At 52.6% G+C, this 13103-nt stretch overlaps 1 protein-coding gene and 1 long non-coding RNA gene across 14 annotated transcripts in view; one reads left to right on the top strand and one right to left on the bottom strand.

Moving 5' to 3' along the window:
• The window catches only part of SLC37A1 (solute carrier family 37 member 1), a 102072-nt gene that overhangs the window by 50588 nt on the left and 38381 nt on the right, over positions 1-13103 (top strand). For 7 of the 13 annotated variants that reach the window (XR_015141297.1, XM_086337746.1, XM_086337847.1 and 4 more), the window contains 6 exons: positions 1577-1709; positions 2781-2859; positions 3165-3245; positions 6134-6269; positions 8086-8162; positions 9706-9872. Coding sequence is in view for 11 of the 13 variants with exons in the window: in XM_086337746.1 (XP_086193872.1) it covers positions 1577-1709; positions 2781-2859; positions 3165-3245; positions 6134-6269; positions 8086-8162; positions 9706-9872 (673 nt within the window). In the remaining 2 variants the exon portion in view is untranslated. The remainder of the gene's footprint in view (positions 1-1576; positions 1710-2780; positions 2860-3164; positions 3246-6133; positions 6270-8085; positions 8163-9705; positions 9873-13103) is intronic. The other 6 variants (XR_015141404.1, XM_086337978.1, XM_086338147.1 and 3 more) reach the window with 1 other exon arrangement.
• LOC147379029 (uncharacterized) lies at positions 10530-11133 on the bottom strand. The gene is made up of 2 exons (XR_015141719.1): positions 10924-11133; positions 10530-10824 (listed from the first exon to the last, which is right to left on the bottom strand). It is a non-coding gene; the product is annotated as an uncharacterized LOC147379029 (long non-coding RNA).

The following is a 13103-nucleotide window of genomic DNA, read 5'->3' as shown; positions in this document are numbered from 1 at the left end:
CCGGCTCCTGAGGGCAAAGACAGGAGATGCTTGCATCAGGTGGGTGGGGAGGTGCTGAAATCCAGCTTCACGGAGAGGGGCAGGGCTGCAGGCTCCCCAGGCCCGGTCCTGAGTTCACAGTCACGCCCTCAGTTTCTCAAGTGGCCCTAGGGGGCCCGAGGACACCAAGGTGGTGGTGCCCCACCCCACGACCGGGCGGATGAGCTCAGCTAAGAAAAGCTCTTTGCTGAGTGTTACCTTGAGTTTGGAAAGCAGAACCTTGGCTAGTTTTAGGGCCATGTTTATATTATAGCAAGACAGCCCAGTGATGACGACAAAGCCATGTGACCAGAGTCGCTGGGTCCTGTGTGCCAGGCCAGGTCTCAGGGGTGTGTGTCCGTGTAAAATCAGGAGGTGTCCACTCTGGCTAACCACGGCCGTGGCCAGGTGGCCTCTTAAAGGACATCAGCCTCTTTGGTGACTCCCTTCTGAAGAGACAGGGTGTCCACGAAGCGCAGGTGGTGGACAGTCCTCCTGGCTGCCCCCACCTGGCGGACTGGGGTCCAGTCCACTGCAGTCCTGCTGCTGTGTGTCTTGACCCCGGGGTAGACGCCCCTGCCGGGGCCCCCTTCCTAACATGCGCCCAGGCCTGGCCCCTTCAGGCCTCTGCTCCCCCTGAGGGCCACCTCCCTGGCCTTGAGGACACCTCCCTTCTACCCTCACTCATACCAGACTGATTGGTTCATCTGAGCCACGTGTAGCGAAAACCCCAGAAAGCCCACAGCAGGAAAGAAGTGGGACCGGGGGCCGTCTGGGGAGGGACACTGTGTGACCCCCAGGCTGCCTGGCAGATGCATGCAGTCCTGTCTGCCACTCCTTGTGTTTCAAGGAACAAGTCGCCAGTTTCAGGTCCCCATACCACGATGGCCCGGGCTGCCATATGGCCCTTTTCGAACATGCATGCTCCTCCCTAAGGAGCACCCTGAGCTGGTTTTAGGCATGTTTTTGAGATACAATTTGCACAAAGTAAAGTCCACAGACCTCAGTGTCTGGCCTGGCAAATATTTGAGGTCTGGCCAGTGTCCAGCTCTCGAGGGCGCCCTGTGCCTGGTCCCCGTCGTTACCCCACCATCGCTAGGTGACCACAGTCCTCTCGGTGTCACCTGGATTCTTTTCCTCCTCCTGAGCTCGTGAGCAGAGTCCTCCCACGTGTGCTCCTCTGTGGAAGGCTTATTTTGAGATTCAGCCTCATGTGGACCTGAAACTTGTTTCCATGATATAAATACAGCAAGATGGATCCATGCATCTGCTTTGGGCACGTGGTCCTGGGCACGGCCCGGCTGCTCTGAGCAGTGGTCTCTAGGTGGCCGTACGGGCTATGCTGGCTGTGTCTGTGCTCAGGAGGGGCTGGGCGCTGCAGAGCTTGGGAAAGGTCCTCATCAGCAGACATGCGGTGGGTCCTGCAGAGACATTGCCCCAGGGGTGCCTTATCCCCTGAGAACACAGTCACCCTAGGATGGCTGTCCCCACGCTGCACCCCTGAACCCCACTGAGTTCTCTCTCTCTCTGGCTTCTGTCCACCCCACGGGTGTCCCAGGGTGAATTGCACAGCTACTGCACGGCTTCAAATGATGGGAAAGTCGGATTCAGCAGGCGGAGCCAAAAAGCCAGAGATGCCCTTGCTCACCAGCTCCCAGACAATGGGACCGACTGCGGCTGGGCCCCGTTCGGTGAGTTCTCTGTCTGTTCCCAGCCGCCACCCCCACCACCGTGCTCCGCCCAAAGGCTTCCTCCACAGGTGGAGACCCCAGAGCTGGCTGGCTGGCCTGGCTCCCCTGGCCCAGCTGATCTTAGCAGCGGTAACGATGCCCTTGGATAGATGCAGCCACGCCTCCGGTTGCAAACTGGTCCCTCCTCCCAGCAAACCAGCCTCCCGCCTTCAGCTGCTGCTGTGTCTCCAGTGCCCATATGCAGGGATTCCCAGCCTCCAGGATCAGAGGAGCTGGTATAATAATAATAGAGACAAAGGGCACAATAAATGTAATGCGCTTGAATCATCCTGAAACCATTCCCCCATCCTGGTCCATGGGGAAATTATCTTCCATGAAACCAGTCCCAGGTACCCAAAATGTTGGGGAACGCTGGGTTAGTGATTAGATCTACTGAAGGTCGGGCTTCCCAGGTGGCGCTAGTGGTAAAGAACCTTCCTGCAAAGCAGAAGACATAACGAGATATGAAATCTATCCCTGGGTTGGGAAGATCCCCTGGAGGAGGGCTTGGCTACCCACTCCAGTATTCTTTCTTGCCTGGAGAATCCCATGGACAGAGAAGCCTGGTGGTCCATAGGGTCGCCAAGAGTCAGACACAACTGAAGCAGCTTAGCATGCATGCACTACTGAAGGTCATTTGCAGGTTGCATTTGTCCAAGCTGGAAGTCAGGACTGACAGGGCACAAGCTGTGGGCGGAAACAAGAAAGCTGTGCTGCGGGGCTGGCCAGGGCAGGACCTGGGGGTGATGGTGCTGAAGCAAAGCCAGGGTAACCGTGAAACAGAACGAATAAACTGCAGGCTCACCCCAGCGATTGGGATTTGACCTGATGGGAGGATATTTATGTAGCGATAATTTGCAGCGTGGCGACTTTATTTCCCGTTGCTGCGTTTTCTGTGCTACCATCTGAGGACACCACCCAGCCCTAGCGAGCAAAAGTCAGTATTTCACTGCCCCGCTCCTGGACGTACGCTGACATTTAGTGAAGGCTAAGCAACACTCTGGCTCCCCCATTGCTTCTCGACCCGTGCAGATCAGGACAACTATCAACAGCTGCTTGGAGCCCTGGACTACTCCTTCCTGTGCGCGTACGCCATCGGCATGTACCTGAGGTAGGTCTGACTGGGACTGCAAGACCCAGCTGGTCCACTGGGTGCAGAGGGAGGCTCAGGCATGCTGAAGATGCGGCCCAGTCCACAGGTAGTGGTCCTCTCGTCTCTTCTCAGACATGAGGTGAGGTGGGAGCCAGCGCACGCCCCAGGTGTCCTGCTGACCTGGCAGGCTGTCCTCAGATGACTTATCCTGGCCCGGGGTTAGATGCATGGTGAACCCTGCAGGGACCTGGTCACTCTGGAGCAGGATGCTGGTAGCTCCCCACTCAGCAAGCCCAGCAGAGCACCCTCTCCTCTGGTTTCAGGGGCTGTCGTCTGTTTACTAACCTGCCTGGCATCCGAGCAGTTCACACGGGGTGTGCCTGGCGTGTCCACTGGATGCCCAGGTTAGCTGGACCAGTGCCTCCCCCGCCTGCCAGAGGCCATCCTGCCTGGCCGTTGGGGGTGTGGACTCCAGGGACACGTTGCTGGAATTTGATCTTGGCTTTCTTTGACTACTCACTCAGGTGGCTTTGGACAAGTCACTGCACCTCCTCGGGCCTCAGTTTCCCCTTTTACAAAACTGGGAAACCAGTAGTTCTTAACTCACAGAGGTGTGATGAGAGTTAAATAAGTTAGTATATATAGGATGCTCAGAAGAGGGCCCATCTGTGTTCCCAGCATCTGTTGCATATGATCACCATTACCCCATTCTTGATCCAGTTCTGAAGTGGCCCAAGAAGGTGGTAAATGTTAGCAGGTATAGGATATGTGATTGGCCAATTAAAAATGGCTATTGTGTCAGTCCAACCAAGTTTAACAAAAAAAAAGAAAAGGCTTATAGGGACCAAGGCCTTTAGTCCAAAGAGACTTTTGTTCAGAGAGAGAGATTTTAGAGCTTTGAGGATCTCTGCTTTCCCTATAAATGTTTACCTTCTTTGCTGAGACCTACCCTGACTGTGTTATTATCCAGCCCTGGGCCCCACCTCCCCAGCTCAGGACCCTGTGGGTGGCTGGGTGTCTGGTGCCCAGACAGGCAGTTTCTGCTGAAACCCCGTGTTGAACTTGCACATCTGTAGAGCAGCAGGGCTTGTCTGAGCGCGGCTCAAATAGTAGCAGACGCAGGACAGAACGCGAGCCCAGCCTCAGAGAAGGACGAGGTAAGCCTCAGGCTCCCGAGGGCCTCGACCGTAGCCAACCAGCCATATCCTACCCTGGGGTCAAATGTTTGTGATCTACAGACTACAGTTTTCCTGGACACCAATAATCAATAATATAAAAAGACCCAAAGGTTGAGTGTGTTTTTCTGTTACTGAAAAGCAGTGTTTAAATGTGGTTCTCAGCTGGGAGTGACTGGAGCCATTCCTGGTTTTCTCAGCTGGAGAAGGGGGGCGCTGCTGGCATTGAGTGGGCAGAGACCCGGGTGCTGCTAAGTGTAGGACAGGACCCAGGACAGCCCCTCACCGCAAAGAATTACGTACCCAAGGTGCCAGGGGTGCTGAGGCTTAGAAGCCTGGTTTGAATAAAGTGGTTTTTTCATTGCTTATTTATTGGCAAAGATGGTTCTTCATGCACTTCGCCAACAAAGGCTATTATGAAATAATATTACTTTATTATGAAATAGTGTAGCAATGTGAAATTCACAGTAGACTTGTGACTCGAGGGTTTACCTGCTTCCTTGTGTGGCCTTTCAGTGACCCCATGGCACATGGCTAGTGATGTGGACGGTGCTGGTTTAGTGGATAAATCAGACACAGTGGCACCTGCATTGACCCAGCTCAATGCTGGCAGCTTCAAGCATGAATGGTGTGGCTTTCATTACCTGTAGGAGCCTGATAAAATGTGGAATGCTGCCCCTTCTGTTAGGTCTTTTCTTTAAATACTTTTAAACGGAGACCAAATTGAGGCTTAGTATTATCTAGCAAGACTGGAGGACATTTGAAAGCCCAGCAATAGCAGTAACTCTCTGGAGGCCCATCTGACTCTGCACTTGCTCTGTGACCTTGGACACCTCAGCCAGCCCCCCCAGGGACATGGCTCCTCTTCTCTGAAGTGAGCAAGATGAAGTAGATAATTCCTTTAGCTCTAGGGTGCTCTCGAGTTTGTACGTGATCAGGTTTCTACTCAGCTTGAAATTTGACCTGAATGCTGTTTATAATTTTAAATCACTTTCTCTGTTTTTGTGTTTAAAAGGTCACTTACATGATACTGGGTAGATCTTTTTTTTTTTTTTTTGGTAAATTCAGAAAGAAGAGCTCTCTAGGGTATTGGTTCTTGAGATGAAAGACCAGAATTTTGGAGTTTGTTCCCAGGGGAGGCAGGTGTCATTCTTCATTACATTTCATATTTATCTGACTCATAGAATGATTGCATGGAGGAAAATGAGACCCATAGGGTTGAGTGTAAGAGGCTCATAATCGTTAATGATTGTTCTCCAGCTTTTTTATTCACTTAGTAAGTGATACCATCAGGCTGTTCCATGGTGACATCTCCTATAGGGAAGTAATAAAGAGTGTTTCCTATGGCATTGGGCAGCGTGGTGTGATGGTGGTAAAAACCTGTTAAATATATAGCCCTGGTATGAAATTTTCACCCTCCCCAGAAGCACCAGAACTATTTTATTGCACACCCACCACCTGCCAGGTGCTTAACCAAATTTACTTGTCTGAGCACCTAGGCAACTCTAGGAAGCAGATCTCTAGAAAGATTAGCTCTTTATTGAGTCATCCTGTTGTTTAGAAGGAGGATGGAGCATGGAGGCTTTGCCCCCATGTTTCAGGCTTTGCCTTAAATAAAAGACTCTGTCGGTCTTTAAACCAGATCACAGTGGTTGAGGCAGGAGGGTCATCAGCAGAGCCCCTTTCGCTGCTCACGCACAGCTCAAGGTCACAGGTCGTCCCTTTTCCTGCCACCTGTCTACAATCCAACAGTCAGAACTTTAAGACACTATATATTCCCTGGCTATTGTTTTTATATAAAACAGGATTAAGCCAGCAGGACAAGTTTTTTGCTTTTTTTCACTGGCAGTCATCCTTTCTGTCAGAGTGTTTCAATTTTACGATTTGACAGTTCCTTCTACTCTAAATAGAAAGTCTTAAAGGATGTCTCTGATTTCTGGTGAATAAATGCTCCATTGAGAAATAATTGTGATTAAAACTTCCTGGAAATTGGAGTGCTTTCAAGTTCTAAAAGCTCAGAGAACAGCCTGAAAGCATCCGGAAAGCAGTGGCCGGCTCGTTTACGTCGTGGGTGTGTGCATTTTCTCGTGTTTGTCTTTCTTTTTTCTCGTCCTCAGTGGCATAATAGGGGAGCGCCTCCCCATCCGGTGTTACCTAACCTTCGGGATGCTGGCCAGCGGCGCCTTCACTGCCCTGTTTGGGGTAGGGTACTTCTACAACATCCACAGTTTCGGGTTCTACGTGATAACTCAGGTGAGGTCCGGTCCATGGCTCACCACACGTTGGGTTTCCACCATGAGCTGGATGGGGTGTTCATGTCACTTCTGCCAAGGGAGTAGATGGCGGAGGATGGGAGAGGTGGCAGAGCTGTGTCCTGTCTGAAGTCAGGATCAGCGCTAGACCACACGGCCCCTTCTCTCTCCTCTGCTCTGAGATGCCAGCAGCCACGAAGTGTTTCTTCGTGTCAGGAGTTGCCACTTAAAGAATCCTATCTGTTTTTACCCCAGCAGGGGGATTGGAGCATGAAGCCCTATGAGTCCTTCTGCCTTCGTTTGGATGCGTTTGAGATGCTCTGTCCTGTCACAGACTTGACTGCTCCAGAGTTGGGGGATGTGGGTGTGGCAGGGGGAGGAGAGGGTTGAGAGGCCTTGGGGGCAGTCAGTGGATGAAAAGTGAGGGCCTGACAGAGCTGCAGGGGATCGAGGGCCAGACGGGCCTGCGGCCGGCCCCTTCTAGCAGGCCCGGCTCTGCCCGGAACGCTCGGCTCTGCCCCTGCCAGCAGCCCTGTGGGTAATACTGACTGGACGCAGAAAAGGACTCAAAGCAATGATGGCTCAACTTCTGAGGCTCTCCAGAGAGTCCAGGAGGATGTTCTAAGATCATGGGGCAAATTATATGTAATTTGCTCTTACAACTTTCGCCACAGGACTTCAAAGAGTTTGGCTGTTTTTGTTACCAGAGTGAATGTACACTTTATAGTAATACAGAAAATTAGAATTCCCCAGAGTCGCAGCATGTTCCTGGAGGGAAGGCTGAGCCTGTTGGCCCCCAAGACCAGACTAGCGGCTCCCAGGCTGCCTCCCGGAGGCCAGTCCTTCCCTGCGGAGGTTGGAAGAGACTGGAGGTTGGGCCTTGCTTTGTGTTCCTCCTGAAGCTGTCCCCTGAGGCCACTGAGATGAAAGCAAAGCCAGTTGCCTATACACTTCCTGAGTCCCTTCTTCCAACGAAAGCTCAGGGCACTCTTGGCAAGTGGAGAATGTTTCTCCAGTTTCCAGGTCAAGGTTATGCTCAATTCAGTGGAGCCTTAGCAACTGTACCTTCTTGATGGTGGAAGGAAGGAAAATGTGCAATTTATAAGCCACGTTTGTGGTTTCATCACAGTTCTATAAAACAGAGAAGGTTTTTCTCTTTTTATAAAGTTTTAGGTTGGAAAGACACTGGACAGCTTGGCCCCAAGCTGTTCATCTCTGAGCAAGAGATTTTCTTTTCTTTCTTCTCTCTGCTTATTCTAAAATTTTCATAGTAGGCATACATTACTCTCATAATAAGGTATATACGTGTGAGCTCAGTCGTGTCTGACTCTTTGCAACCCTATGGACTGTAGCCCACCAGGCTCCTCTGTTCATGGGATTATCCAGGCAAGAATACTGGAGTGGATTGTCATTTCCTTCTCCAATATATATATACATATATATAGGGCTTCCCTGGTGGCTCAGTGGTAAAGAATGTGCCTGTAATGCAGGAGACCTGAGTTCATTTCCTAGGTTGGGAAGACCCCCTGGAGTAGGAAATGTCAACCCACTCCAGTATTATAGCCTGGGAAATCCCATGGACAGAGGAGCCTGGCAGACTACAGTCCATGAGGTCACAAACAGTCGGACATGATTGAGCAACTGAGCACGCACATACATATATACAGTTAAAATGCACGTTTGGCTATCGAAGCTCCCATTGAATGGGCTTCTGCCCCTTCTTCCTGTGAGGTCCCTGCTGTGCACCCAAGCCCTGAACACGGGCTCCCTCCGTGTGCGTGTCCCCCTCAGTGGTCCTCTCCTTTGCTCTGTTGCAGATCATCAATGGACTTGTGCAGACCACCGGCTGGCCCAGCGTTGTCACCTGCCTGGGGAACTGGTTTGGAAAAGGCAGGTGAGGAAGGCAGACTGTTTCCAGCAGCTTTCATTCTTCTGATGAAAACTAGACCACTTTATTTTTAGTTTTTCTTCAGATTGATTACAGAAAAATCACCTTAGTCTACTGTATGAGATAAGATGCTTGAAACCTCTGGGACTTGGGGGTCTGAAATTCAGATGGGCCTTTGTCCCAGGAGATGCCCCCCATTGTGGGCAAGGAGGAGTCTGAGTCACCCTCACAAGCCCACCAGCAGCCTGGGCTTTACCTGGCCTCTTGGGAACCTGGAAGAAATCAGTCAGGGCCTCGCCCCAGGCCTTTGGAAGAAGAAGCTACATATTCACAGACTGGAAGGTACAGGGAAGTGTTGGCAGGTCCTGTCGAGGTCACCCAGCACCTGGTAGCAGAGCTGTACTCACCTCTGGACCTGACTGGAGTCAGAGGCCATCCTAAAGTTCGTGTGACACACAGCACAGCCAGGACCACGATTAGAAAGTGGTTGGAGACGCTGGACAACATAGGGAAGCTAAAACAGGAAACCCACTCATCCAGCTTTATTTAGCCATGTTCATCTGGCGGGTTCATCAGCATGAACTTTTGTTAACAAGATGTTTCATCAGATGATTGTATTCAGATTGCATGCTTGCTAAGTTGCTCGGTCATGTCCAGTGCTTTGTGACCTTATGGACTGTAGCCCTCGGGGCTCCTCTGTCCATGGGGATTCTCCATGCGAGAATACTGGAGTGGGTTGCCATGCCCAATTCCAGGGGACCTTCGCCATGCAGGGATCTAACCCATGTCTTTTATGTCTCCTGCATTGCAAGGGGGTTCTTTACCACTAGCACCACCGGGGAAGTGAAGTGAAGTGAAGTGAAAATCGCTCAGTCGTGTCCAGCTCTTTGCAATCCCATGGACTATACAGTTCATGGAATTCTCCAGGCCAGAACACTGGAGTGGGTAGCCTTTCCCTTCTGTAGGGGATCTTCCCAACCCAGGGAAGATCCCAACCCTGGGATCTTCCTAACCCAGGTCTCGCACATTGCAGGTGGATTCTTTACCAGCTGCGCCACAAGGGAAGCCCTGTAATTAGATTGCAAAGGCACAAATTTAAATTTCAGGCTTTCTAAGAATTTCAGGAAAAGGCCGCTTTCCTCTTTTAATCATAAAATGAATAAGCTAAGAGAGATGTAATTATACAGCCACAGTAAGTGAGGAAACAGCCATCTCATAAACACCCAGTCCTGAGCCTTGCAGAGATGGTGTGTGCACCGCCTGTCTTTGTGACCTCATGGACAGTAGCCATCCAGGCTCCTCTATCCATGGGATTTCCCAGGCAAGAATCCTGGAGCGGGTTGCCATTCCCTTCTCCAGGGGATCTTTCTGACCCAGAAATCAAACCCGCATCTCCTGCATTGGCAGGTGGATTCTTTACCGTTGTGCCACCTGGGAAGCCCCTTTTGTTTCTACATCAGCTCATGCACTGTGCAGGCACTGTTGTGAGCTCACGTGCTGACCCACTGAATCCCTGAGACCTCACCTGCCATCTCCTGCTTTGTTGCAGGCGAGGTTTGATTATGGGAGTCTGGAACTCTCACACGTCCGTGGGAAACATCCTGGGCTCCTTGATCGCTGGCTACTGGGTGTCCACGTGCTGGGGCCTGTCCTTCATCGTGCCCGGGGCCATCGTGGCTGCCATGGGGATCCTGTGCTTTCTGTTTCTCATCGAACGTAAGTACCATGGATGGTGCCCCTCCCCAGGGTGGGTGGTGGCTTCTGGGGGACGAGTTTAGCAGAAGAGGCTGTTGTGGCTTCGTCCCGGGCAGGCATGGGGTTGCCTGGCTCTCCCAGGCCAGGCAGACTTCCTTCTTAGGTACAGGCTTCCCTGATGAGCTGTTGTTCTCCTGGTCTGGTTGGATTTTCTGTCGTTTCCTGATTTCTGGAGTAAACTGATGCTGAAACTCCTCCTGCCCTGTCCCCTCGCTCTGCAGCATCAGGAGTACGTGGTCTATCTCCGCCGGCCACGTTGCTCACTGCCTGGCCCACGTGGCTGTGCCCGCTCACCCCAGTCTTGCTGCCACAAACTGAAACGGTCCTTGCCAGTTGTCTGCTCTCTGATAAGAAATATCCTTGACAATGTTTTAAAACCATGGCCTGACTTAAGCTCATATATCTTAATTAGACAAGAGTGTTCTACCAGAAAATCCAATCCTTTGTTCCATCCTGGACTCAATACCAGATTTCTGTTTTAACTGCATGTGAAAGTAATTTTTAAAATCATGATTGGCAGGACAAGGATCCTAACAGTTACACTAACTGTAGAGAAGCAGGGGCTGCTTTAGCTGTTACATGTCAGGGTGTTCTAATCCCACAAGCTATTCTGATGGGTTGTATTTGGCATTTACATCTTTAATTTGGTGTAAAGCTAAATAAAATCATATGGTACTAGACAGCGCCCCACTGTCAGCTCCCAGGTAGAGATGCTCCAGAGTCAAATGACTTCATCCCTGTGGAACATTAATTGCAGCCTCAGCTTTGCATTCGGAGCAGTTTCATCATCCAAGAGATTAAGGCATATGACATTTCTCACTTCTTTTTTCTTGTTTCTAATGGTAAGCTTTGCATTTTTAAGATAACTACCCATTTAGTGGAGCACACAGGAGGCTCTCAGGCCAACGTTGTCCTGTCGGTGAGGACAGAAAGTTAGATGAGGAATTACCGCCCTGCCGCACCCAACCCTAGCTGCCCCCCACCCCATGCAAACAGTGGGGGCGCTGCTCACCTCCCAGTTTCACCGTTTCCTCAAGGGGCTGAGGAAGCTTTTAGCAGCATCTCGAAATGGCCTGAACAAGTGAATTGTTAAACAGCTTATGGGCGGGGGAGCTTCCTTGCTGACCTGTGGAGTCAGCTGTAGCTTGCGTGTCACAAAGTTCCGGGAAGGCCACACGTCACCTGTTTTCCTCCGGCTGTCTCCCCAGCACCTGGTGCTGGGTCACCTGGCCTCTCCCGGGACTCCTTCCACTCCGCCACCTGGACAGTGACTCACAGGCACCCCCACCCTCTCCGTGAGTCACTCTGCCCAGCGTCCAGAGTCCACAGTGGCTTTTATTCTCCTCCTTAACTGACAAAGGGTCGGTTCTGGGGAAAGAGGCAAGGTGATGAGGGACGGAGTGTGTGGCAGTGGACAGGAGCTTGTTGCTGGCCTGGCTGGGGCTCAGTCATCCAGGGTGGGACAGGTTTTCCAGGAACAAGGAAGTCTTGATTTCATGGTTTGTGATAAAATGAGAGCATCTTCCCCAGAGCCGCAGCTTCTGTGGTTGCTGAGGGGCGATGCTGAGAGGGTCTGTGTGGCAGTGACGGGGGGAGGGGGTTCTCCCAGAGGTACTTTCCTACCTATGCACCATCCTCTCACCCCCTCTCCTGTTTCCGTGGTGACCCGGGGCTTTGCATCCCTTCCCGCCTCCCACCCCCGGCCCACTCTGGGATGAAATGCACCTGCCCAGGTCCCCCCTAAGGTGTTGCTAGGAGATGTATTGACACCGACTTGGGGCACGCTGAGCACTCGTGTCCCCCCTCCTTGGCCTGGGGGGAGGCGGCTCTCAGTGGGCCCTGAAGACTAACAGGGGTCTTGGGGTGCTGCAGGCTGGGGGGAGGGTGCTGTGGGGCCGAAGTCCCAGCCACAGGCCCCTCCCCTCCTTTCATCACATTCGTGTGGTCAATGCCAGGTCTCCTTACATGCAGTCTTAGCCTTTCGCCGTTACCGGTAAATATGGTCAAGGTTGTGCAAGGCCATCCACTGAGTTCCTGATCCCCGTTCTTCACAAGGCCCCCAGAAATGCCCTCTCACTGCTCCTCCTCCTCTGCCCCACACCTGCCCCATCCCCTGCACTGCTCCCGGCTGGGGCAGGCGTCTCTGCACACTCTGGCTCCCCCCTCCCCTCGAGCATCGCTCAGTCACCTGGTCCTGCCCTCTCTGCCTTGGGCAGCTCCTCTCTCCACAGGACTGGCCGTGCTTGTCTAAAGACCACCAGAGACCACCCTCGGCGGCTCCCTCTGTCCTCGCCTGGCCTCCACCAAGGTCCCCAGGGCCTAGCTCATGGGATTGTGCACGCCTGCTGGGCGTGGTGTTTCCCCACCTTCCCACTGACCGTCTTCCTCTTGAGATCAAGCTCTAGAGCCGCTGCTCTATGCACACGGCTTTGACAGGATGCCAGTTGGTTGTGCACCTGACACCTCCCCCTGGGCAGCCCCTGTAGCCAGCCTCGTGGGAGGAGGCACTTCTGTGGCCCCCTGACCATGCCCACCCCCGCCAACACTGGGATCACGAGTCACAACAAAGAGAGAAACAGGTGGGCAGGCTCGACCCGAGCCAGGTGCTCACGAATGAGTCTTTTCCTCCTGGCCCCGATGTCACCTGCGAGCCGAGTCCACTGTCGACACTGTCACTCTGACAGGCCACTGGTCACCCTCTGCAGCAGAACAGAAGACCACGGGGTCCTTTCTGTCAAAGGGATCGGTCCTGTATTCTTCCAACAAGGACATGGCGTTTGTGTGAATGACAGGAGGCAGCTGTAAGCACATCCTGTGTCCAAGGGCAGATCACCTGCAGAGAGGAAAGATCAGGTCCACGTGCATCTTGGTGATTTATTTCTGCTCCCTCATTGTCCCTGATCCCTGACTCTGGGGTGGGTGGCAAAGCTGCAGCTGTGCCCCTTCTTGTGACCAGCAGTGAGGGACAGGCCATCCCTGCTCATCCTTCCTGCCCAGGGCTGGGCCCAAGGACCCCATGGGCACCCTGTCCTCTGGTCCCACTAGGGCTGCCTGGGAAGGTGCCCTCAGACATATCCCAACCAAGGGGTCACATGTGCCAATGTCCTACAGGTGAAAGCCCAGGAAAAAACACATCCTGGGGACTGGCCATGCCCACAAGGATGAGCCACTGGGACTGCCCCAGGGGCTCCC

This window comes from Bos grunniens, chromosome 1 (genome assembly GCF_055505025.1).
Source record: "Bos grunniens cultivar Pamir isolate PY7600 chromosome 1, Bosgru_T2T1.0, whole genome shotgun sequence".
Taxonomy (NCBI): Eukaryota; Metazoa; Chordata; class Mammalia; order Artiodactyla; family Bovidae; genus Bos; species Bos grunniens.
The sequence above is the reverse complement of the archived record's forward strand: the minus strand, read 5'-3'. Positions and strand labels throughout refer to the sequence as shown.